Source organism: Amblyomma mixtum, chromosome 5, assembly GCF_055824585.1.
Source record: "Amblyomma mixtum isolate Tamu chromosome 5, ASM5582458v1, whole genome shotgun sequence".
Classification (NCBI taxonomy): domain Eukaryota; kingdom Metazoa; phylum Arthropoda; class Arachnida; order Ixodida; family Ixodidae; genus Amblyomma; species Amblyomma mixtum.
In genome coordinates, this window is record NC_143016.1 from 107,606,723 (window position 1) to 107,633,381 (window position 26,659).

Below are 26,659 nucleotides of genomic sequence, written 5' to 3' on the forward strand. Positions count from 1 at the left end.
CGCCGAGATTAACGGGGCTCACCGCGGCAGCCAAGAGCACGGCCCTTCTTCTTTCAATAGGCGCGCGTGCACGCCTTGTTGGACGAGGCTATTGCTTCCCGCCCCCCTCCTCCTTTCTCTCTCTCTCTCCACCTGCCTCTCTTTTCTCTCTTTCTCGGACTCGTTTTTATCTCAAGCTCTCATAACACTCCCTTCCCCTCTTTCCTGTTTCATCGCACGTCGACGTACTGCACCGTTACTTTTTTTTACAAGGCGGCAAATCGCAGCCTCTCCCATTTCCCTCTCTATCGCCCAACGACAGTTCTCCGGGGATCGTGCCCAAAACGTGGAACATTTCCCCACTTCTGAGCGTGATGTATGAGAGGATAGTGCGCGGCCTTTCTCCCGCTACTCGCGCCGTGCACCTTCGCTTTTTTTTTTCTTTTTCCTTGCCTCTATTTTCATTGTTTCCTTCCACCTCATCGTTCTCTTCTTTCTTCTTCTCCTCTTTCACTTTTTCGTTGCCTTTGTCAGCGCGGTTCACGTTGCCTCTGCCATCGGCGAGCAACATGGGCGGCCGCCGCGCGCTGCTGCCTCGTTTCGTCGTCGTCGTGGGGCCGTAAAAAACGGGGCTAACCGCTAACCTCGGCGCAATTTATTAGCGCGCGTCGAGGTCTCGTCGTGGTGCGCCCGCGAACGCCGCGCTTGCCACATCAGCGCCGCAACTCACCCCTCGACGCCAGCAGCGGCGGAAGGTTACAAAGTGCGCGCCGCGGGGGAGAACGCAGCTCTTAGCGAGCGGTATTTTTGACAAGGCAATAATCTCTCAGCTTACCGCGCCCCAGGGAGTTGCGGTGTTAGAAAGAAAAAACAAACAAACAAAGCTTCTTTCCTCCTCTTAGGTTTTTGTCCCTTCTGGAAACAAGCCATGTAACTTAGAACCGCTGTTTGTTCTAGACTCATATAGATGAGAAATTGATTGCCTTCATTCTCCCTTTTTGCTTCCGGACATCTTTTGGGTTCGTAATAAGTGACAGTGAATGCTTTGAGCTAGCCCTACGTTTCGTACAAAAGTGTCGGGATACGCCAAGGATGTCAGAACCTGGCTGAACGCCTGCCGTTAAAGAGACAAAAATGTGTGCGCACATAACTCTAGCGCGCGTCTCACACATACGCTCTCGTCAGCGATTTCCTAGGCTAGACCCGCAGCGATGACTGTATGGTTCTGCTGTTCGACTGGTAAGCTCAAGGCCTTGGTGGGAAATCCTGGTTGTGGCGGCTAAAACATCCGAAATGCTAACGAAATGCCAAAACGTCCGAATGTCATGCGATGCAACTGCACGTTAACAAACCACAGGTGATCTAAATTAATCCGTAGTCCTCCACTACAGTAGCCCTCAAAACGTACGTACAGGCAGCTTCAGAACATTAAACCCTTTCGTACCATGCCATATACCTTTCTAATAGTAGCCACTATAGCCTGTTACCGTCAGAATAGCTTGGTTGATTCAGGACGTATGTGAAGCGGAATGCAGCGGCTTGGAACGAAAACTGTTTAGTTCTTTCTCGTTTTCTGTAGATAACGAGCTTCCTACTCCCCTTCATTGAGTACTCGGTTGAACTTCATATTGTATGCTGCTTAATGTGGCTCAGGAGAAGTGAACTGAATGAAGCCGCGTCGTTTGTGTACTCTCGCGTCACGAGAATTTCACCTCCGTTCTACTATTAATCAAGCTCTGTAAGTCAGTCAAGTGCAGTCTTTATTAAGAGCGGAGCGACTACTCCGTTAACCTTACAATCGCCACTTTCATTTGCCTGCGGCCAAGAACTGCTGGGTGTTCCCCAACGCTGCACCCACTCAGACTCTATTGCTCTATTCGAAGGTTGGAAGAAGGGAAAAGAAAGAAACGCGCGCGAATTATAATGGAACAGTGCACGGGAACGAATGAACGAACGAATGAGGGAGAGTCACTAGCAGCGGAGCTCGCGGCGTGAAAAACGGGTTCTGCGACGAGCGTTCATCAATAAAAGGCAGGCCCGCTCGCAGCGAACGTAAAAACAATGCGCGCGCGGAGCCCGGAGCAAAGTGATAGACTGCCTCGGAGCTTATCGAATGAACCGTTGAAAAACGACGTGCCCCTGCGGCCGGTCGACGTTCCACGCTGGCAGCTGGCTCTGTTCCCGGCTTGTCATACACTAGACGTGCGCCGCTGAAAAAGGCCTCCCCCACCTCCTTGTCGTTCCGTAAGAGAATAGGCACGGCGCGCTGTTATTTGCGCAATCATCTCATCTCTCTCTCTCTTCGCCTCGTTCAGGGACGGCCAATAAAACGGCCGGTTAGCCTCTTTCTTAACGCAGCGTCTTTTCTTGGGCGGCACGCTCCCTCGCGTTGGTGTATGAGGCTTGTCAGGAAATCATTGTAGCCATGCAAAATTAATGTCGTTACCGAACGCTCTCTTCGGAGGCAGGTTTTGCAGGTTTCTGTTGCTCCCTGAAATTTCTGCTCAGCGGACGGCTGCTTGGGAGAAACCGCGTTTTTGGGATTTGTTTTACGCTAAGCTAGTTTCTTGCGCTGCAGCCCGCGTTTGCAGCGAGCACGTGATTGTGGATTTCTCTTTTAGGTCCATTGATCGCTTCGTACTACCTTCTGACGACAGTGGACAAACCGCGTCGTGGGTCGAGGTGTCCGCATTTTCTGTGCGCGTCATTTGCTTCTCGAAAAGTAAAAGAAAGAAATAAAAGAACGGCATTACTGTTGCGTTAATCTTTAACTTCACTTGTACGCCATAAAGTGCGCTTCAAATAGTGTGGTGAATTCTAAATAATAATTATACAAACTTCTCGGCGAATGTGCGGGAAAACTACATACATCGAGGAATTTCTTTTGGACTGTTATTCATTTCGCGCCCCCTGGGGGGAAAAAATGCGAGCGTCATGCTGTTCCTGCACTCTAAACACGAATACACCTGTATGGGTGCGAAAGGGGAGTAATCTGTCCTCTAGCGCACTTCCTTTTATAAAAGGGAGCGCTAGAAGACAGCTTACTCCTTTATACTTAGGGTGTATATAATCGCCTCTTTTTGGACAATTATGCATTAAAGCTGTACGGTCACACTTCTTTTTACATTGCGCATTTATTTTTCGTTCCCTTCGAGGACACAAAAATCGGCTAATGTTACAGGTTTGCTTTTCTTAGCGGTCTCAGGCTAGCTGACTTTATTCCGTATTTACCTGCTTGCGGTGGCAGCATGACAAGAATTTCAGCAAGTACGAATAAGGTTGAAGCAATGTTCTTCACCGGGGAACACGAAACAAAACAAAATTAAGTTTCCGCATGAGATTGAAACGAATTCGTCTTCAGCTTCTTTGAAAGCATTTACAAGAAAGGGGGGAAACTACAACGTGCAGCAAAAGCGACGTGATTAAAATTAGCGAGATACGTCCAGCAGGCACAATGCACTAATAGCTCATCTCGGTCATCCTTGAAAAGCGGTTATGCAGAGAATACTTCAGAATCATGAACTTCGGCGGCACCGTACTTAACGTACTGGCACTTTTTAGTGAAGTGTACACTTGTTTACCGTGTTTACGTCATTGCTGCTGTCACCTGCCGATCGACATTTGCAACTAGTGTTTCCCCTTACATTTAAAGATGGTAATCTCACCCATAAATTGTAACCCACCTCTTGTGTAATACCCCGGAAGGGGTCTTTCAGGTAATAAAACGAAACGATATGAAACAGAAAACTCTAGCCTTGTGTTCGGCGCATCACAGCCTCAGTTGCTTTTGCACCATTAAACTCGATATAACTAATTAACTAACTAATTAGCCAACTAACTAACTAAATAACTAAACGCTTGCTTATTTGTCGTCCAATGTCGATACGGGAAGCAAACACAAGCAGTACGCGAAATCACCTTCAAGCTAGCAATTATCATTGTCGCTTATTCTTTAGCGGCAAGCTGCTATAAAGATATGCCGGTTCACGTGCAGCCTAGTATTGTACAAATGCAAAAAAAAAAGCAAGTTAAAAGGAACAAGTCAGGGTGGATTGCTCCTACCCCGAGCTTTTGGTAGATATTGTCGGCAACGGCCAGACAGCTACAACGACCTATTTTCTCCGTTTTTTTTTTTCTTTTTTACCTTCGCACACCGTGTGACAATACGAGCGGGCCCAGTGTAGTTGGCCCTCGTAAACGCCTCATGAAGCCAGCCTGAATGCCAATAAATTGCTCGGTTTTCATGTCCTCTGTCATAATCTTCGCTGTCCCGGCAAAGTGTGCTTCTTTTTTTCAGCTATCATGTCCCCTTTGCTAACTAACGACCTGCGGCGATTCTCACTCGCCTACATCAATTTTTCGGTGTGGCATAGCGAACCGTTTATCTCCCTATTGTGGTACATGGTCCTTTTGTTGATCTAGCACAATTTTTTTCGCACGATTTTATGTACCGGAGCAATCAGTATCGTAAGCAGCGGCTACCCAGCAAGGTTCATCACATATTTTATTTATTTTCTTACTGCCACCGAGTCCCAGGAGGTATAATACAGCGCTTGTTTCGATAGACTTATAGATTCAAAACACTCGGTGCTTGTTCGTTTTAATTCCAGCCCAATTAAGCGAAACTAAATTATCTAGCAGGATTGCGCGCGAAATTTTTACCACTTAGTCCCCGTTATCTCAGAAGCTTCTACTACAATCTCACCAGCTGCCATCACAAAACAAGGCCCTATGCTTGTGAGCTACTGAAGTACTCTCCATGACCTACGAATACAAACTGCGTTGCAATGTCATTTTTCTTTTGGACTGCTGTAAAAGTAAGATAATAGAAGGCGTGAAATGTACGTACAACTAGTGTCTTGTCGTCAGCATAAGTTGATTATCGATGATAGCAAGGAATAAGCTTAGAGTACCCGATAATACCCCTGTCACACTAGCAAATTTAATGTCATTCGAATCGAATGACATTAGCACCTAATGTCATTAATCGACTGCTACGCGGGAACATGTAATGTCATTAGGTTCGAATGACATTCGCCATCGAATGAGTTAGGGGAACTCATTCGCATTCGCATTCGATCTCGAACCGAATGCGTACTCTGGACACAGCAGGAACAAGCGACACGAAAAAATAATGTGCACACTGCCAAACCTAGAAAGTGCATTCATTTAGTTCTGCTAAAAAAAGTTAATGTTGGTGTGAATCTGTTTACACTACAGGCTGTCGTGGATAGCTATTACTCTCGGTCTCAGCAGCCCACAGCAGCGGGCGAGCGTGAAGCAGCGTCTTTCCCGCGACCGTCGGCCATTTTGGGATGCGTGATTCTTGCTGGTTGGCGTGCCATGTTCGTTAATCTCGAAGGTACTTAAAGACGTAACTGAGCAGTTCACCTTTTGGAAGTCATTTGCAAGCTCCGCGCGTGTCCCTGCGCCGCCATGTCAGCCATTTTGTTTGTTTACATTTATCGGATTTGTGGTTGACTTTGTACTTGACTTGGCTTTTGATGGCTAAAGTGATGCAGAATGGCCGCAAATAATATTTTAAGCTTATAATGCGGCACACAAATGTTCTCACCCGCTTTTGAAACACTGCAAACAATTTCTAACATCTTTTATGCGCGCTGATGTTGTTCAGTTGGGCTATTATTTTTTTCGCTGATCGTCGATGCCGTCATATTCGAATGACATTATTTTTTCCCGTGTAGCACCGAAAGAGACCAAGTGACATTCGATGCATCGAATGCCATTAGGTTCGAATGACATAAAATTTGCTAGTGTGACAGGGGTATTACTCATCGAAACTCGAATGTGTCGATGAAAAGAACAAAAAAAGGACCTCGAAACTTAGAGGTAATTTAAACTTTTCTTACGCCACACCCCTAAATATCGATTGTGTTGTTTCTGTGTGCACTCAGTTACACGTGTGCTGCAAAAACACATTAATCTCACCCATAAATGTGAAACGCCTTCAAATACATACGGTGGCACAGCCAAACGAAAATTTAAAATGAGGACAGCTTTCTCGAGGACGGTGCTCAGCTACTAATGTTTTACCAGCAGGTACAGCCGGCCAAATCTTTAGCTGGCGTGCGCGATGGCCGCGTTTTCCGTGCTCCTGCCCCTTGTGACGGAGCAAACTTGCGAAAATATCAACTCTAAGCACAGGCTCACTAAGGCCGTGCTTAATAAGGAGATTTCCGAAAGTTTGCTTCGTCGTAAAGAGCAGGAGCGCAGAAAAAGCGGCCATAACGCACGCCAGCTAAAGATTTGGCCGGCTGTACGTATCAGTGAATGGGTTAAAATCAGCCACTGATGCTTTACCAGTAGTGAAGTTTCAGAGGTTCAACGCTCGCTTAATTTCGTTTCACTTCTACCTTTACTAACACATTCTTCAGTGACGTCTTCTCGCGCCCTGTGCAGTTCCCTGCACTCTCCAACCTCGGTGCCGTCCTTGTTGAAATCCATGAGTGGCTCACTTGTAGAACCGGGTACCAGTGCTCATGGAGTCGTTTTCTCAGCCACAAAAGCAACCGAGTGATTGTTTCAGATTTATTTACCGACGAACGAACGACGCCGGCTATAACTGAGCCTTGAGGCCGTCAAAATATCAACAAACAAGGTGCGCAACAGGGGTGCCGCGAAGAGTCGAACCAAACAGTGTGCCGCCAGTGACCCAAGTTTTCTCTACCCCTTTTACATTCCTTTTTTACGCCTGTCTTTCAATGTTTCGTGCAGCACTACGCAAACGTTTTATATGTTCTTCCCCGAAAACCGATTGACGCGTTTTGTCAGTGCATTGCTTTTTTTTGTATTTTTGTGTTCCGCTTACACTACTTCCATCGAATCGGTGCTGCCCCTTATTCTATTGCGTCGCCTTTTTTGCCTCCGGTGGGACTGCGTGAGAATTCGCCGTGTTGGAGAAAAAGCATCGGCCAAACAGTTCGAAAGTCTGTCCGCGTGTGCCTGTCCGGGCAACACGGGCGTACGAAGGCAGAAAGGGCCTTGAAGGAGCCGGATGGAGAGAGAGACAGAGAGAGGGGGGGAGGGGAAACAGCGCGATTTTGGAATCCCGGGTGGCTTGTCTTACGTGTAATGGCGCCTGGGCGACGGGATTTCGGCGGTTGAGCGAGAGGCCATACCGCCTAAGGCCGTTGTGTGAGCTTCCCATTCTTTCAATTCCGTTTCTTCTTTTGCTTTTATATTTATTGATCTGATGCGCTTTCGCCTTCCAGTTTCCCCCCACCGCTGCCGTGCCAGCAGTAACGGATGACAATAAATCCGCTTTATTTGTGCGTCGCCGCCGTGCGAATTTTTATTGCCTCCAACGATTTCCTTTTCAAGCCGTCACAAGCCCGCAGGTTTCCCCGATGATCTTTCTTTCTTGCATTTCCGCGACGGGTTTGTTCCGAACGCGTTAGGGGAGCCTGTCAATTCCAGCCGCCCTGATACACAGTAAATGTCAGTTTTGTCTTTCTTGCTCTCTTTCTTTTTTTGCACGCGATGTTTCACTCTCTTTTGTTTGTATCTTCTTTTAAGTTTTTGTACGGATTCCGACTGCCGAAAAGACTCTGCGTCCGTTTCAGCGCCCCTAACCCGGGTACGACCTTATTGATACATATTTGCGGAACTGCGTGCGCGCCGTGAGAGACACTCATAAAAGCAGGAAGGTAAGAAATTGATTGAAAGTGATGAAAATTTGGCGTATTTCAACTTTTTATTTCTTTTCCTCTATCCCTCTCTTTTCACGTTGTTTTTCGTCTGTTTTACCTTGGTTGCTTACCATCGCCTTTCTTCTCCTTCCTTCACTTTCTTTATCGGCGTACATGTTCTTACAAAAAATGACATAGTGACCTCACAGTAAATTATTTTGTTTTAGGATTTAATTACAGTAATCAAAGTCAATTGCGTGCTGCATATAAGTAAATAAAGCTTAGTATAGTAACTTGTCAACAAAAACTCGTGAAAATTCGATAAAGAAGGGCCCGGCGCTCTGACAAAAGTGAACCCTTATTCATAAGTGATTGCGTCGCATGTCTGTGTCAGACACTTCTAGCGTGAGATACTTGTGTTGTTTTAAATCTTCAACGTGCGCTAGGGGCGACAAGAAAATTAATTACCGGAACCTGCCTTGCTGTTAAATTTCCCTGTTATTTTATATTGTTGTGGGTCGGCAATATTCCCTTTATCACTCAGGACCACTTCCGTGCGTGCGAATTGCTGGAATATCGGTCTCGCCTTTTAATTTTTCATCTTCTACAACAACTAAAGCGCTGATATAAAATAAAAAATATTTAACTAAATGTTACGTCTATTCGCGTCAGGAGCAGCTCTACCAACTACGCCTGAGTGGCAGTGCGTACTATGCACTGTAGTTATACCACAAGACACGCGGCAGAAAAGGATATGCTATGTATGGATAAAAAGAGGCGCTCCTTACTTCCGAGTAGTGTGAATACCAGGCTTTTCAGGGAAGCCCATGGCTCATTTATAAAAAATGTTTTTTTTTTTTTTGCGATGAAGAAACGCTCTTTGTCGCGATAGCTACATTACGCCAGGTTTTCCCCTCTTCGCCGTCGCCGCACATTGAGCCGTGGCCGCACTGTGACGTCACACCACCACCCTCGATTCTCCATCAACTCGGCTCGTCGCGGTCGCCGCGCGACCACCGCTCCTGCCGTTGGGCGCTCGCTGCGCCCTCTGTGTGACGTCACACCCCGCGCTCCGCAGCTGTGATAACCGTTGTGGCTTAGTAATACCAGAGTTGGCGGACGTCACAAAACTGGCGAATCACGTTGCTACCAAATTGACTAAATTCTAATAGTTAACCTTCTAACCTGCATTAGCTATTTGTAACCAGTCGTTAATAATTGCCATATTAGTCTCTAGAATTTCGGAAATCCGATTGCCCTCACCGCTGTAACTAGACGAACTTGAACCATACCTCATGCAGTTCGAAATCCGCGCGCCCGCGAAGTGCGCAAAGCGACGTCCATCATATCGCGTCACTGCGTGGCGCGAATACCACGTGAAAATCTATGCCCCGGCCACAATGGACCTGTGTAGTGGGAACATGGAGGAAAAAACGCAGTGACGCGATATGATGGACGTCGCTTCGCGCTCTCTGCGGGTGAGCGGTTTTCCAATGGAGCGAGGTGTGGCCCAAGTTTGTTGAGTGACAACGGCGAGGGTAACTGCGTTTTCGAAATTCTAAAGACTGATATGGCAATTATCAAAAACCGGTTACAAATCTCTAATTTCAATCAGATGCCTAGCCGTAGTAGCCGAAAAGTTAAGTGCTAGAATTTGGTTGATCGCTAGACTAGTAACATGATTCGCCTGTTTTCTGGCATCCGCCAGCACCGGTATTATCATGCTGCAAGAAATAACCATTTTTTTTTTCATAATTAGTGGCGAGTTTCTCTAGAACTCCTGGCAAACAATCCTTTAAAACTTGTCCCATCGCCCCTTGAATGCTCCCGTGGAAAACCTATTCTATACTTAGAAGGCCGGGTGGTCCCGCATTGAACGTCCAAATGTAATTTCAGACTAAACGCGTTGCGCATGCAGCCAGATGGGTCAGATAGAAGCCGTATCAAGCAAATGTTTCAAACCAACGTTGTGCGACAAATGATGCACAGAAGGCAGCTGAGACGAGGGCTAGAAATGGCGGGAGGCTGGAATTAATCAATGTACAAAAGGGTTCTTCGGAAAGCAAATTGCGGTACGTGCAACGCTTATATAAAATAGACGAATATAGGAAAGTCAGAGGGGCGGAGAAAGAAGGTAAAGAAACACTGTACAGAGCCTAGCGCAGGGAAAGAATTGGGAGAAAGACATAAAGCGCGTATACGCAGGCTAAGCTTGTCGAGTGCGCGACAGCAATTCCGGGATAATGGCCTGCTTAGTAGCGAACACCAGGGAACCACCCACTCGAAGCTCCCTTACCCCCTCACCCTCTTCCTCCTCGCTCCGCTCGCTCGCCCATAGACGGCTGCATGGTTTGCACAGCGGTGCCATTTAGAGTGCGCCCTCGTTTCTGCGCCATAGAGCCAACGCGTTGATATGCGCGAGCGTCTCATACCACTCGACGGCAACCTTTTGGTGCGAAAGCTCTACTTCACGAGGTGCAACCGGCTTACCGAGAATGTGTGAAGCTTGGCATTGAGGGCGACCTTGTCCAGACCATAAATAAATAAGATATTGTCGCCACTGGGATTCGAACGCGCAGCGGCGCGAACAGACCAGCTTCGCCGGCCACTGTACGAGACCACTATGCTATCCCTGCAGCCGATCACACATCGTGGTAAACTGAAACACACACTCGCGCTGTGCATTGCACATCATCGTCTTCATCAACTAATACTACTATCGAACTAACATCGTCGCCAGACCTGCCGGCAACACAGCAAAGCAAAACCATGAGCCAAACAGGCTAAACACATGCTTCGCACGTCTATTCGGTTTAACTACGTTAAAACCTTACCACTTTTTTATTACCTTGTTCATCCCAAAAAGTCTAAACCTTAGTACTTCACTTTTTCTTCCCCGAAGCTTCTGCCGGTGGTAGTCATTGAGAGAATGGCATCTTAGATATCAGCAGCGATACTGTTCTACGTCACACAGACACTCTGCCGCGTTGTGGAAGCTGTATCAGTCAGGACATTCGGTGCGTCTGAAACTGGAGCTACAGTCAGTGCCAGGAAATCGTATGTTCGTTTATCAGAATATTTTACTCATAACAACGCCTTGAGAATGGTTACCGCCTGTGGCTGCGACCATCGCGACAGGATGGCCTGTGATAGACTAGACCCTTCTCAACCCTTCCTGACCTTGCTCACTCTCATACTGTTGAGAGTTCGACTCCTGATATGCTGACGCAAGCTGTAGCTTCTACCTCAGCGCAATCCTCTAGCAGTCCTAGCTGCGGGTGTGAATGCTGAAACGTTTTGGGGAGACAGAGTTCTCAAGCTTTCCTACATAAACTGGTACAGGAGTTGAAAAAAAAATTGCAAGTGCACCCGCTAAATGCTACAGGCCACTGATGCAAAAATACGTTGCCACGGATTGCGCACAGAAACCCACATATTCTGCGGAATTCATTTTATTCTTGGCGCTCAACTTCCGCTTCTGTCAAGGTCCACCTGGATAGCATGGATAACCTGTCATAGTCCGTGCCCAAAACTGAGGTCGCCGAACATCGGCCCTCGAAGCCCTAAAATTCATTTCGGAATCAAAAACGCTGTCTGCTCCTTCGCTGCCCCTGAAAGGCGTTTTGAATTGTTAAAGATTAGCAAATAAATTACCTGCGGGACCTGTACGCGTAAGGGAGAGTGTAGTACGGGCATTATGGGTCGCAAAAGAAGTGTTCTACATCTTGTGCGCCTTCCCGAACACCGAGTTCGCACCTCTGTTGCTTCACATGCCGGATAGCCACACTCTTCTGTGAGATTAGGCGGAAACGACAAGCCACCACATCCCAGTGTCTGTTTTTGTACTCCATTACCATGCGCTGCTACTGTGGCGTTCTGAAAATAAGCCGAAATCCTTGTAAACCATACTCAGTCTCCAATACATTTACTGTGGATATAGAAGCAGTTGCATGTAGTAGAGGACGCCTTCATCTAAAAGCGCTAAGAAATAGAGCGCCAATCTGAAGACATTCACGAAAGCAAGGATATTTCCCATGACTAACGTGGACCCCTCCCTTAATGTAAAGTGTAGTAAAGTGAAGCTATAGCTCAAGCTGGAATTCGACTAAATACTTAGCTATTAGGGCTAGTAACAGGCGACGGACAAAACTCACCTGCACATGAAAGACGCTGTGCAGACGTACTCTGTCCTTCATCGCACAGAAGCGCCAATAACTGTGCATCCAGTTAGCGAACTCAAACTAGCGCAGCAGTTCATAGTAGCACTAGACATTCGTCACAAAAGTGTCGGAGAAACGCAGCCGGACAGCCCCATCTAATTTTCGTTCTCAGTAAAAATTGATCCTGTGTATCTTTTGGCTATGCCTATATCTGACCGGCGCTAAAATACACCATTATTGTCCAGAAAATTGAAATTAACACTTTCCAGCTATGCGATTCAAACTCATTACGTTTACATGAAAAGGAAATCCATGATCACAGTTTTCAATTGAACGGTGGTGTAGCCTAGCCTCTGGGATCAGCGCCCGGAAACCTGCTTCTACACAGCGCAGTTTACTTCCGAAATCGGCTGGTGATGGCGACATCTGTATTCCATTCTATGACCTTCTCTAGCTTATAAAAGCTCCGTTTTGAGCGAAAGTAGTGCCTTTTTTCGTCAGAATGCGGTAGTTCATCAATACAGGTCAACTTTAACTCCTGCCCTGCGGCAGTTTGAGCACGGGTTTTCCAAATGTTAAGCATTACACAAAAAAATGCAGCCTTTGTCAAAAAGTATACAGTCCAAAAGCGTTCGCTTCAGGGCTGTACTACAAGAGCCCCACTGCAGGGTTTAGAAGAAAGCCCCCTTGATTTCTGCTTTTGAGAACGGATGCAGAGCGAAACACACTTCGCGGTCAGCGCGAGTGTGTGCAGCTTTAGGACGCGTGCAGAGTTTCAGTACTTTATTAGTTCTACTTGGCTTAATAACTAGGTTATTTTGAAGTGACAGCACTCGTCCATCACCAGAGTTCTTTAACGCTTGGCTCACTATACGAAGAACGTCCTGCACCGTGAAGGGAATGGGAGGCGTAGGGAGAGGCGGTGATGGGCGAAAGTGCGAGTTGAAAGAGTTACTCCTCTCCGTTACTCACTGTGACGCTATTCGCAAGCACGATGTAAGCATACTGGCACGAGACAGACTTGGGGAAGACGGCCGACAGACGGAAGGAGTGGTGGACAAGGGGTAAACATAGAAGAGCGCTGGGTACAGCGAGGCGTGCAACTTCGGGAGAGTAAACTATCTGGTCTCTGCATACCGTAGTCGGTACTTAGGTTTTGCAGGAAAACGTGCTTTAAGCCGGAAGGAGACAGACAGCCAGACGCACTGAGGGAAGGAAAAGGGGGAATTGCGAGAACGAACGCGCTCAGGGTTATCCCCGTGTTTATGGTTTCTAAGGCGCATTTTTTTTTTCAACGTGTTTTCTTTTCTAAACTTCCTTTCCTGTCGTCTCGTCAAAGAAGATTCGTCGTGTATCACACAGTTTTGCGGGAAAATGCTGTCTCCATGCGGTGCAACATGCTTAAGCTTTCAAAAGTGCGCGATGAGACCCCTTTCGGATTGAGCAACGCTTGTAAATTCCGAGAGTCTGAGCGACCGTTGAGACGACGAGACTGCCTCCTTCGCCTGTACTAGCCGGCGCATTTTCTCCTGACTAGATGGATGGGAGAGACTTACTACTTGATTGGTTTATGAACTGCAATTGTACGACCGCGAGTGATCTGTAGTTAAACATGTGCCACATTAGGTGTCATAAAGGAAGCAAACTGAGAAACAGCTTCTTGCTTTATTACTGCCTTCTTGGAAACACGACCTGCCTAATCGCGAATGTTGACGAGAGCTGTTTTTTGTTGTTATTGTTTCCTCTGACCGGCTGTAGACTGACTCCGGTAGATATTAGTTCCAATATGAAACGTCATAGAAGACATTCAAACATGATCCCCCAAATCTGTCCAGGATGTAATTCATATCATCTAGAAAAGAATGAGGCGCCGAAAAGTAGCCTTGTATACAACTTAAAATAAGAATCAAATAACGTGTCAACCCCTTTTTCTTTCGGCCCTCTCCTTTAATAAAATACAAGTCAGGAGATGAAACAGCGGTCGAACACGTGCGGGAAGCGCGGGCATCCGCCATTTACAAGAAATCAAAGAATATAAAAACTGAATTTCTAGCGTCGTGTAATTCAGAATGCCCCTGACATCTGGGGTGCTATTCCGCGGCCGGCATTTCAGGCTACAACGTTTCGCCGTCCCATTGTTTTACTCCTTCCGTGCGAGGCTCGCTGTGCCCGTTTTCATTTCTTCTTCCTTTCTTCTTCTGCCTTCCTTCGCTTCTCGGGGTTCAGGGGCAGCGCGCGTGACGAGGCCGCCGTATATTGACGCCAAGGAGCAATGCGCGCAGGCCACGATTTTTCGCCGGTTACATGGTTTTACGGCAGTTGTTAATACCCCTGGGATAACCATTTCCCGAGGACGTGGGGTGTTTGCGCGCGGCAGTGCGAAATACGTATCGCCTCCATTTCCTATCTTTCACTTTCTATCTCTCTATCTCCCTCCCTTTCTTGTTGCACCGGCCCTCGCACGAGCGAGAAACCGATGTACGCGCCGAGGGAAGACGTGTTATATGGGCTTTCTTTATTGCCGCTGCGGCCGCGTCTGCTCCAGCGTGGCTGGCTCCTCTTCCAATATCGTAAGACTCAAAAAAAAAAAAAAAGCGGAGAAAAAGAAAACACGCAGCCAGAAGCAACTTCATTTTCTACGACGCTGGCGTTGCGAACACGGATTCTTGTTTCGTATCTTTCGGTGCGCGGTTCTGCGCCCCTGTTTCGTTTCAACACCAGCCATTCAGTTCTTTCTTTACCATACGTGCTCTGGCCAAGCCGGATACTGGGAAGCCCTCCGAATTTTCGCAGCACTTCCAGTTCCCCGCTAACACGCCTGTGGTTATGGTGGACGGCCAGACGAAAAGGAGGCACAGAAAGTGGGCTTCGCAGCTGAATTCGTTTAGCAGCACTGGCCTTCAGAGGTTCCGGCATGTGTTCATTGCGAGGCGCGTCGCTTCGCGTGACAACCACAACTCTATGTTTTTTAATGGGTCTTCAACGTGCCCTGGTATCAATTTTAGATCACCTTTCGTGGGCGGTGTTAAGTAATGGTAAACCGCAGACATACGCTTGTCCCTGAATCTATTTGATTTGCCGAGACACATCTCTGAGTACTTCTGCGTCCTTTTCGTGTTCGCGTGGAATTTTTAGCCTGCTCTTGGAGTTTTTACGCGAAAGCGTATACAGCTCCTTCGGTCGAAAAGCCGTCGGAATCGTAGTATGGTTTGTGTCTTGTGGGTTTTTAACGTTCCCAAGTGACTGAGGCTATGAGGGACGCCGTAGTGAAGGGCTCCGGTATTTTCGACCAACTGGGGTTCTTTAACGTGCACTAAAATTGCACAGTACACGGACCTCTAGCATTTCGCCTCCATCGAAATGTGACCGCCACTGCTAAGTTCGAACCCGGGTCTTTCGAGTCAGCCAAGCACCATAACCACTGAGCCACGCGGTGGCTTGGCATCGTAGTAGTAGTTGTGTTGTGTTGGATTCAATGGCACATAGGCAGCTAAGCAGTAGTGGTTGTAGTTGTATTTGCTTATATCCTGCACTGACGTGCGTCTCCTGGACCAAGTGGTATGGCCTTTTCTCGTTGACGAACTTACGGCGACATAATGAGTATTATTATCTGCAGCATTGACAGCAGACTTGTAGCGATGCCCAGAATCATTGCCTTTACTCCTTCCTGCTCTGTTCCCCCTTTTTAAATGTCCTTTACTTACGTTTATGCGGGGCTGGCAACTGGAACACTCGTTTACTTAGCTTTCCTACTTGTATTTTTCTTTGTTACGTTCCTGCTTTTCTTTCTCTCTCGTTCTCTCTTGCCCTATTCAGAACAGCACGTCCCTTTTGCCGCTGTTACTGTGCCTTAAAACTTCTACTATCGTACCTGTAACTACCAAGAAATTTTCGCCTCAGGTACCCCAACGCCCAGCAAGTTTGCAAAGCCATCTTAACAGACGCATCGTAGATAGCTATTCGACGTTCCTTTGCACGTATAGAAGCACGCTCACTCCACAACTGCAGGGCACAGCCTTCGGGGCACTGCGAGAACTCCGAACGTGCTAGGCATACCATTCTGGAGCGTGAGCCGTCCTGGCATAACAGATATGCCAAGCTGGTCGTCTGCTCGCATTTTCTAGAACGTTGCACGTACGAAACAATGCTCGTCTTCTCGCATCATCAAGCACGTTACACCTTTCTTGCCTTTCGTCTCTATTTCTTTTTGCTAGATTCTCTGACTGCTATTCAACTTTCCTCCCATATTTCTGGCATCTGTAAACAAGACACGTTGCAGGCGGAGTTGTTCGTGTTTCATGTAACTTATCCAAATTCCCTACCTAAAAACGATCTCTCACCGGCCAGCAGGCAACAGATCGAGGACACCATTCACGCTTGGTTGGCGCTGTAATCGAAACTATGGCTGCCCGCTTTCAAAACCGGCGCTTTGCCCCATAACGCCGCAAGGCAAGCAGTGCTGTAGCATGGCCATGAGGAGCTAATGATTATCGCAGAGAGCAGGCTATCAACACTAGCCATCAAACTGCCGTCAGCATGACTCACAATACGACAAAGCAGGTACGCGAAGCTCGGGGGGTGAATGGCTCATGTTAATTAAATAATACCCAGGAGCACGCAGCCCAGGACTATTGGCGACGCTGATTAACTTCTACTGCCACTACTAGTCTAGTTTAATCGCACTTCTGGCAAAGTATAGGCGGTCAAATTTTATCATAAGGCCTTTTCTTTTCGACCAATCGTGTCCAGAGCCCAAACGAATAATTTTGCTTCAAGAGGCGTTCTAAAATGTCTGCACCCTAGCGCCTGTGAACGCCAAGGCACTAGTGTTACGCATCCTGTATACCAAGATATGTGCGTTTCGCCAATTTTTACTATCTCAGCAACACAGCAGCAAAGTCCTAGTCGTACTGAACGTGAACACGAACGCAATTCATTTCCATTTTTTTCCATCCATCCAACCAACAATGGAAGCTTTAATTCTGAGGTGGCAGCACCGCAAACGTGCCAACTCTAAGATTGTCTACTTGCTCCCTGAGGACTCATGCTTGCTTCGGAGGGAGAACGGTTAGACAGGCACATTCAAGTGGTACCGCGCTAAAAGATATGGACCATTGTCTGGCGTTATTTTCATTTTCACGCACATTTTTCATCACTCGCCCAGCAGTTCTTACGATTCACTGTTGTGGACACATGATCAAGATGCAACGTTGCGCTAGCCGGTGCTTAAGAACGTGGCGAAAGGTGTGCTCAGGGATGAAGTGCAAGATGAAGAAAGATACACCGTCAGAGTAAAGATTTTTCCTTCTTTCTTCATCTAGCTTTCTTTCTCTGAGCGAAGATTGCTCCATGCTGAAGGGCACCGGCGACTTGCATTGCAGGTCTTTCCAAAATAAAGAAATTCATTCATTCATTCATTCATTCATTCATTCATTCATTCATTCATTCATTCATTCATTCATTCATTCATTCATTCATTCATTCATTCATTCGGCACCTATAACTCATGACGATGCCCCAGTTCGGTGCAATTTTTGCAGCCGAAACAACTTCCTTCACTGGTGTGCACGTCTTCATCACAGTGCGAAAATCGGGTAACCGGGGCTGTCTAAAAGCGGGCAGCCAAGAAGACAAGCCGGCAATCAAGCGAACCAACTCCCTCGCTGCGGCCTACCTCCGTTTTACCTCAGGGAGCCCGACAATGGGCTCCTTGAGGACCTCTATAATCGCCTTCCCGACGCCCTTCGCGTTCGGTCATTCTCAATTTGAGCGACTGGAAGGTCTGAGCTTTGACGTCCGTAGCCCGACACTTACTCTTGCGCTTTCAAGCAGCGGCGCCAGCAGACGGCACAGGGGCCCTTAATTTTATAATCGCCAGGCGGCCCTCACGAACATGTTGCGCCTGATTCAATTAGAGAACGCGGGGGAACGAAAAAGACAAATATAGCGCAATCTTCTTGTGCGTTCAAAGGGAGCCGAAAGTTCTGAATGATGCGTGACCGCTGGCCTGTCACTAGTTAATGACTTCAAGGGGAGCTGTTCAGGTTACCTTTAAAGAGTTTCGTTTTTTTTTTTTTCGAAGTTCTTCTCTTCGAGCACGGGTCATTATCTCTTGCAGTTGCTTTTCGGCTGTCCCGCTGCTGGGCTTGATGTTTTATCTTTGTTTAAAGTGCTGAATGCCTCTTGTGACTCTTTTTCCCTAACTTCTTTACACACGGTCACTTTGACTCTTTTCCTCCTTGCAGGAGCGAGGAACCGGTGACGTCTAACCTGGACATTTCAACTGGACACATGATCTTGGTAAGCGGGAAACTGTTCTCCCTCCCTTCTCCTGTGCAGATATTTGTTTTTCTTCTAAACTTGTAAAGCTGCATTTAATATAATGAAGAAGGCGTGATTTCGCATTTACCTTTTTGTCGATTACTGAGGTTATTGAAGAATTACATTATTGCCTTTTTTTTTTCGGTTTCCGAAGTCCAGAACGCGTGACCTTTTATTGAAGTCTATAAAATTCTAGCGGTTAAGAGCGAGGCGAAAACCTGGAGACAACGTTAACGAGTGAATAATTATTTGGAAAATGCTTCCCTATTCTATGAATAAAGCAAACTTTATTGAGGCAGTAGAACGTTGATGACAGCGTTTATCGCTTTTCATGCAGCTCGAGAAGTTAATAATGCTAAGCTGCTGCAGTTACAGATGTGGTATGTGTTTAACTTGTTCGTATTTTTTTTTATGTAAACGTTGGTTTCTTAATCTGTGCACGGTGCGACGTTATTTCTACTATGTAATGTGATCCTGAGCAATGCCTTAAGAATTGAGAGTGGAAAAAGCTACAAACGCAGAAGGTGATCGAGTTCGACAGCCCAATAACATTCTAAAACTGAGCAGTGATGTATGTGACCTTCTAAGGCTTAAAAGACAAAAAAAGAAAATCTGGACATAAGTTTCCACCTTTCTTTCAGCAAGAATCGACGAAACCAGCCTTTCTCTGAAAAAAAAAACCACCGCTGGAACTTGCAGTATAGCTCGCAGTATATTCACTTCTACAAAGTACAAACCCCGCAGCGGCAGTCAAGATTCTGACTACTTCGGCGCACCTCTTGAAGAGTGGAGAATGAGCGCCAGTGTTAATGAGCACTGCGGCATCCTGACTTCCGGTGCGCCTTTCAACTGCAGCTTGTACGTTGAAGCTGCTGCTAAATTTAATTTTACCGCAACTCTTATTTTCTGGAAACCTTTAGTGCCAAGTGTTGGTGGTCCGCTTTAGAGCTGCTTTACACGCTACTTAGGCAGCAAAAAGGCCGGGCGTACAACCTACATTGAAGCTGAATCGCCATTATAGTGTCCATAGGTTCCCGCAAACAAGATAGCGCATCGACACCTTTACGTTGTCATGGCCTAACCGAGCTATGTGGGACGCTGGTACGTCCCGCCACCTAGGAGCGATAGATGGGAACACCGCCTTGTTAGCTCAGTCGGCTCAGCCTGCGAGGCTGTTTCCTTCTCCTAAAAGGAAAGGCGAAGTGAAGGCGTTCTTCTGCCGCAAAATAAAGGAGCCGTCACTGCAGTTGAGAAAAATCTTAAAACAAAAAATAGATGCCGTGTGGCTGGGTGAAAGCTACACAAAAAAAAGCAGACGAATAACCGCGGAACCCGAGTTCTAGAAACTTGAACCAACAGGCAGGCTTTCTCGGACAAACAGGCGCTTTCGGGGGATGTCCCAGCGGCCAATCGAGACAGCACAAGCGAATGCCGAAAAAAAATGACAGCGTGTGGAGAGCAGAGACAAAAGAGCTAAGGGCCAACAAAACATCACTTCCAGCCTTGTGCCCACGAGCTGTCGGCGTTGCGCGGGCTCCACCGCTACACCCCTCCGAAGCCCTGTCCCCCCAATTCCTGCCGAGTCTCTGGCCAACAGCGAAGCGGCTGTCCTATCGCCTGCGAGAACACGGTGAAGGTGGGAATAAAAGAAAACTCAGAACGAGAACACCGCCAACAACTACTACAGCAGCAGCAGCAGCAGCAAGGCGAGGAAACGAAGCCGCCCAGTACTGTTTTCCGCGGCGACGACGAAGACGACGACGTCGACGCACTGTCGTTTCCAGGCCCGTCTACGTGAAACAAATGGAATGGAGACGCTTCGCCGGGGGGAGCGACAGGAGACCCGTTCGCTTGTAATTCACCGGGCGGACGACGCGCGCGCGTCCGGTCCCCCGGTTTCCCAACACGCTGCTCGCGGGGACGCAGCGTCGCCCGGATTTGGTCCCGGCTAGCGCGCGCTGCTGTCCCCCAGGGCCGCAGACACTGCTGCTGCTGCTGCTGCTGCCAAAGTCCCCCGCCAGCCAACGCCGCGAAGAGTCTAAAAAATAAGAAGCGGTCAGGAATGGCCATTCGCCTCCACCGACAGCGCGGCGAGCTGTGCGCTCTGTCACACTCTCTTCCTCCCGCTCTCTCTCTATTGTCTTGTAGTCTCTTTTGTTTATATTTCTCTTTTTCTCTCGCTGTGAGCGCAGGCATGGAGGCAGAAGGTCTCGATTCGGAAAACAAGCTGCATCACAAACTGCATGGCCTGCCTCGTCTAACTCCCCTTGCAGTGGTTGCGAATGTCTTAGAACTCGGGTAGAGGCAGTGGATGGGTGTCTAATACTCTCTGCTACACGCTTAGTTTTCCTAACATGCGAAAGGTTATTCAGCGTCGCCTCTCGGCTTTGCGATTCAACTCTTCTGGCTCGATCCTGACTTATTCTTTTTCTTGAGTTAGCATTTAGTTCCTGCCTCGCACGCTAGATCACTCGTCTGCTCATTTGTTATGGTGTTTTTTTTTTATCTTGGCAGCTTAATTGCCTCGTATATGCTTCTGCCGTGTATTTGTAAAGCTGCTGGATCTTGTATGTCGGAAGGGAGCAACGCGCAGCATTTGCCAAGGGTTTCCAGGCAGCGTTCTCCCCTGCTAGGCCGAATAGTCGCACGCATATGTACGTTACTTCTGTCGCTTCTCTTGCTTCATAGATGTGAAGTTTCGAAGGTGGTGCAGCTGCCGTTATCCACGGCTATGCATCGACCCTGTTGGCTGAGGAGATTAGAAAAGGCTTTTATGATCCCATTAGATGTTATGCCAATATTAACAAAGAAAGAAACCATGTCGTTCCGAGAATGCAACTCGACAAGAAGTTTCGAGACGCTTGTGTTGCAGGCACAGTTTTTTTTTTTTTCGTGTTTTGCCGACGTCCTCTCGGAAAAGCATATGCGTGTTTGACGAGATCAGCCCTTATGTCGGACTAGAAGAGATTGGTAGCCTTTTTACCTACTAAGAGGAGTTTGAAAGTTCAGCAAAAGATTGTTATATCCTGCGAGAGTATTGCAGCTCAGCTTGCTTATTTCCAGTGGCAGTCAGTTTAGCCTCCCGCGCTCATACTTTCCTTACCTTCCTTTACTTCACATAAGCCGTTCGTTCGGATTTGCAAACACGCTTTTGAATGAAATTTTATAATTTATAATCTGCGTCGACCAAGGCTTTAACTCAGGTGCTTTTTCTTTGCTTTCAAAAAATGTCGAAGCCATGAAACTGCCAAGAGCACATGAAATGATAGGCGAGTCCGGGTAATTGTTTTGAACATACACATATGTCGACCTACGATATTAGTTCCTGTTCTTTATTTTTTTAATTTTCCAAGGACCCTTTCCGAAGTTTTTTCTTAAACCTATGTTTCAGCTTGAATGCCAGGCCCAATTTGCAATCGCAGAAAGTAACAAAGGGTACCGTGTCGACAATATAAGCCTCTGACGTTGTTTGTGGGCGTAACATCACGCAGTCGTACATGGAAGACCACCTCAAGTGCAAGGACCGCTTGGACCGTGAGTGGGAGGCGCTATGCGCCTACGAGGCCGACCCGTGCTCCACCGCTGTCGCCTCGCTGCCTGCCAACATGAAGAAGAACCGCTACCCGGACGTCCTCACCTGTGAGTACTTTCAGGTGCCCACTTGTCTCAGAAGTTCGCGTTGGACTTGCCGGGGATTATAGCACGTTAAGAAGATCACTGCTCAAGACAAACACCACGTGCTGCACCCGTGATATCAATGCCTTCTTACGTTTTTTTCGTAGGGATCTTTTTGCGCAGTGTTTCTTTTTTTTTTTTTTTACCAGCAGCTTGCATGGCGAATCAAATATTACTTAGAGAAGAAGTTTTGTATCGACTGCAAATCTGCTATGAAAGACTTCAGTAACACTATGAGTGACAGAAGAGCAAGGTTCCGGGCTAGTTGGTAATGCATTTAAAGGAATAAACATCGCAACGAAACACGGACACACGAAGAAACGACACACACACAGCGCTCGTGTGTGTGTCGTTTCTTCGTGTGTCCGTGTTTCGTCGCACTGTTTCTTCCTTTATATGAGTGACAGCTGGGGGCATACTTTTACTCCGCCCCGCCGCTGTGGCTCAGTGGTTACGGCGCTCGGCTGCTGACCCGAAAGACGCGGGTTCGATCCCGGCCGCGGCGGCTGAATTTCGATGAAGGCGAAATTCTAGAGGCCCGTGCACTGTGCGATGTCAGTGCACGTTAAAGAACCCCAGGTGGTCGAAATTTCCGGAGCCCTCCACTACGGCGTCCCTCATAGCCTGAGTCGCTTTGGAACGTTAAACCCCAATAAACCAGCCAAACCATACCTTTACTCCATGGCTCTCGTGGCTTCGCCATGAAATGTTCATAGCTCATACCGCAACGAGCTTATGATTCACATTTGTGGTGCAACTGCTGTCTTCATTCGGAAACAGTGCCTCCTTCATCTTGCTTCGGCCAGTACAAACAATATGAATAGCACATCAACGGCATGTAACAGAGCAGGCAAGCTCTGTCAAGCATTTCCTGGTATATTGTAGTTGCAGCCGTCATGAACGGCGCCTGGTGCCGCTTAAAACATATGTACCTTTGATTGTTTTCATATTTGTGCTTTTCTTCAATACCGTGTGGGATTGCACCCATTTGTGCGCGTGCCTTACCAAATATAGTTCGTCCTATGGTGTGTATAGAAAGTTAAGATGGCGCGAGGTCTCGAGACTCGACATGCTAGTTTACTATACTGGTGCTGCCGTGCCGCGGCAGATAGGAGTACGAGGTGGAGCGTCACTTAGGGATAAATCAATTCCGTTCGTAATTATGCAAAGCTCTTTGCAATTAACGGGCCGAGAGGTGGAGGCTGTCCTACGCCAGGTAGCTGCATTTTCTGAAGGACTACGACCACAAAGGCACACGGGACCAAATCGCATTTGCTAAAAGGACGTTAGCTGGTTCGCGTGATCAGAATCAGGACACGCACGGTCACCCTTTTAAGGTCAGCGGGTCTATTTTTCACTTTCGAACTGTCGTCGCCACGGTGTTTAAGCATACTGGAATATTAGCCAATAGGAGAGCACGAGATAGGGATAGTTGGCACTGTCTAACCGTACTCAACAGTACGTGGAAAGGCCAGGCCTTTAGGAAAATGCTGAAGACACAAATGATCGTTACTTTTCAGCTTATTTTTTTATAAAAAAAAGCTACAAACTTATCACGCCACGAAAGCAGACCACGGATGAATCACTCAAAATCTTCTAAGAAGAAAAACGAAAAACAACTCCCACACTTTTCGCTCTGCCTTAGGGCAAGGAAGTAAATACTATAGGTATCGTCAGGTGTTGTACAATTCCCCCAGTAGTTACTATTGAGCAAGCGGTTATTCTTTTATTGACGTTTTAAAACGTGGACAACTTCGATAACAGGCAGAGTAAAATGCACTTCCCGCACGACACGAGTTTGTCCTCTTTAAGCGCCTCAAATAAAGTTACTTTCTATTGCCATTAACTTTTTACAATTTAAACCATTATAGTATTTTCTCACCCTTTGCTTTTCAAAAGAGCGCTCGTCATTTGGCTGAAAAATAGTCGCCATTGATTTGTTTCAGCAGACGCACCCGGCCTGAAGCAGTTGGCGCTACACACAAAAACAAAAAAATACCATGGTTCTTGTGACCATGACACGGCGCTTCTTGCTTTGTCTGCACAAGCACTGCTGCGACACGACTAGACAGCTTCGAAATTGTCGCAAGTGCAATCTTGTATTATTTAAGAAGGAAAATTTTGCCACAGCGCCAAGAACTGCATCGTCATTTAGGCTTACAAAATGGTTTTCGCCACAACTATACCCGGCCTAAGGGTCATTATTGGCGGTTTTCACGAGATGTTGTATATAAGGAGTGGTCTTGAACACAACACAATATGAGCGCAACACATTGTGAAAATGAATGGGCTAGATTGATTACAAAACACGTGTAAGAAAAAAAGGAACAGTTTCTCCAGTACAATCTTGCTCATTTGTATAGCTAAAGTCTTAAAGCGCTGCGTGAGCTTTGTTCTGCCCAAATATTTTACGTGCAACCTCGTGTCAGACAGGCCAAAAAAAAGGAGGTAGTTGCTTGAGCGATTCCTCGGCTCCTCTTCGAGACCTCGGCATGGACGGCGCATACCTGTTGCTCTCTTCGGCCGCACAGAATGACCGGCGACACTGCGGCCTCTCATGTCTTAGACAGTGACAGAGGCGCGCGGCACCGCCGCCGCCGCCAGGAAGACGGATAGAATGAGCCACACACAGGCCAGTCGCATGAACTGCTCTATCCCGCAGTACCGTGCAGCTCAGCCGACGGTAATACATCCCTCGCGGAGAAGACGTGTAGCTGGAAGCGTGCCGTCGCAATGCAGCTTTCCGGCTTCCATCATGGCCGTTCGAACGAGCTTGCCGCAGAAAGTTTTTTGTTGTTATTTGAGAAAAGGGGAAGAAGGGACAGAAGGTTAGAGGAGGAGTGATCTCTGTCGCTTGAACACTCAGGTAAACACCAGCCTCTTATTCCCGTCCTTCTTGGGCGCTTTTCGTGGCGCAGGCTGGAAGAAGCGAAATAGAATTTGGTTGTACCAGGCACCAGCGCGGCATTGGTGATTGGCTACAGCCTCGGGCGCACTGCACGGAACTGCGCGGGTCCTCGGGTGCAGCACATACGCGTTGGCGCCCAGGCAGGCTCGACGGGTGCAGCGAAGAGCCTCTTTGCTCCGCTGTAGCGGCTACCGCTGCGCCCGGACGACGGCGTTCGGGCGTCCACGGCCAGCGCAGAGAGATGGGGCGCCGGGAAGGGGACGGGATTAGACGTCGTTACGCGCGGCTTTGTCCCCGACTCTGCGTCCGGGGCAACGGCGGGACCGGGCGACGGGTCAGCGCGATCGATTCTTTTGCTGCAGCAGCACCGCTCTGGGGAGGACCCGTCCCAGGCCTCCTCTTTTCCTCCGAGGGCTTTCTCTCCGTCTTCATCCCGCACTTATCCGCCTTTTATTTTATTTGAATCTACACCCTGCCCGTCTTCTTCGACTTGTTTCGCCCGACAGCTTTGCTGCAACAGAACCGACCGACACAAGCTTCGAGTTTAGAAGAGAACCGGAGGAGAGTTTGGCACGTGTAAAAGACGGTTTCGGCTTCTCCATTTCCGCTTCTTTCTATAGTTCGCTTTGGAATCTTGAAAATGAAATCCCAGTGAGGAAAAAAAAAATAACGCCCCTCTAACGGCGCCTCCAGGTTGTGCCGAGATTTCGTGTAGCACGACTTCGCCCTGCTTCCTCGGCGATGATGAGGAATATTCATCCGTAGGGCTTTTTTCTTACTTTTCCGCTTTATTCTGTCGGTTTTTTCATCTACTTTCTTTTACTAACTGATCTCGCATCTGCTGCCATCACTACGTGTCTTGTACTTCCCTCTGTGAGGGCGTATCAAGAGTGTACACGTTCTTTTCCTCTGCGCGTGCACTGATTCTTCAAATATAGAAGCTTTATTACGACGTGAATAAATATTAGGCTGTATGTGTCGTCTTTCAGAAGTGCCGCGAATATATTTTCTGTGAAGGTGTGCTGCTTGAAAAAGTAAGTGGTCATAACTATTTTGCTCTTCTCAGATCAAAAATCCTCTCCAGACTTTTGCTTTCCACCTCGCTTACGTAAAGCTGTGGCTCATTCATTAGAAGAGGTTAGACTATATCTCTACGATATGTTTTTCATTCCTTTCAAATCGTAACTGTGTTGCACTATCGACAGCGCACAGAATCCGACTATCTTTCAAATAATGGTGCAGTATCATCGCAACAAAACGGCGCGTCTCGCTATGATCCACCGCACATGATTAGAAGCCTGATTTATGAAATGCCTCTTCCTCTCTCTGTCTCTTTCAAGACGACCATTCCCGGGTGATCCTGAACGACGTGTCCAACGCGAACGGCTCTGATTACATCAACGCAAGCACAATCGTAAGTAGATAAGGCCGTGAAAACAGTAGTGTCGTTAAGTATTACGTGTTACTGATGCTGGGTAAAAACAAAAATCATATTGGCCAGTAAGAACGTTGGATGACCCTATCGTCAAGCCACTAAGAATCAGTGGCCCGATGAAAATATATAGAGTTGCTTCAGGGAAGCCTGCCACAAATTCACAAAGACAGGGTTTTTGAGGCAAACAGGATCTTTTTGTGTCATAGTAATACATACCCAGCAAATTCTGCACAAAAGTACTTTTGAACAGGAAACCTTTTATGAACGGAATTTTTTCATATAATGTAAGATTTCGCTATAACAATCACTATTTTCGGAGATCACTCGACGGCATTTTTTTCTTCTGTTAACGTCTTTGCCATCGTCAAAAGCGTTCCCCTTCGGTTTTCTATAGGAGTCTCAACTGTTCGATGCGTTCGATGGAAAGCTTTAAAAAAAACATTTGCTGCATATCAGAAGAATGGACCATTTATTTATACATACTGCAGCCCTATTGGGCCATTGCCTTCGATGTTTATGTAAAATTAGCTTA

At 47.4% G+C, this 26,659-nt stretch overlaps 1 protein-coding gene across 1 annotated transcript in view; it reads left to right on the plus strand.

Annotated features, from left to right (window-relative positions):
- The window catches only part of IA-2 (tyrosine phosphatase IA-2), a 514,718-nt gene that overhangs the window by 452,963 nt on the left and 35,096 nt on the right, over positions 1–26,659 (plus strand). Inside the window, exons 16-18 of the mRNA XM_089545824.1 lie at positions 18,034–18,088; positions 21,601–21,748; positions 26,033–26,106. Of these exons, the coding sequence (XP_089401950.1) occupies positions 18,034–18,088; positions 21,601–21,748; positions 26,033–26,106 (277 nt within the window). The remainder of the gene's footprint in view (positions 1–18,033; positions 18,089–21,600; positions 21,749–26,032; positions 26,107–26,659) is intronic.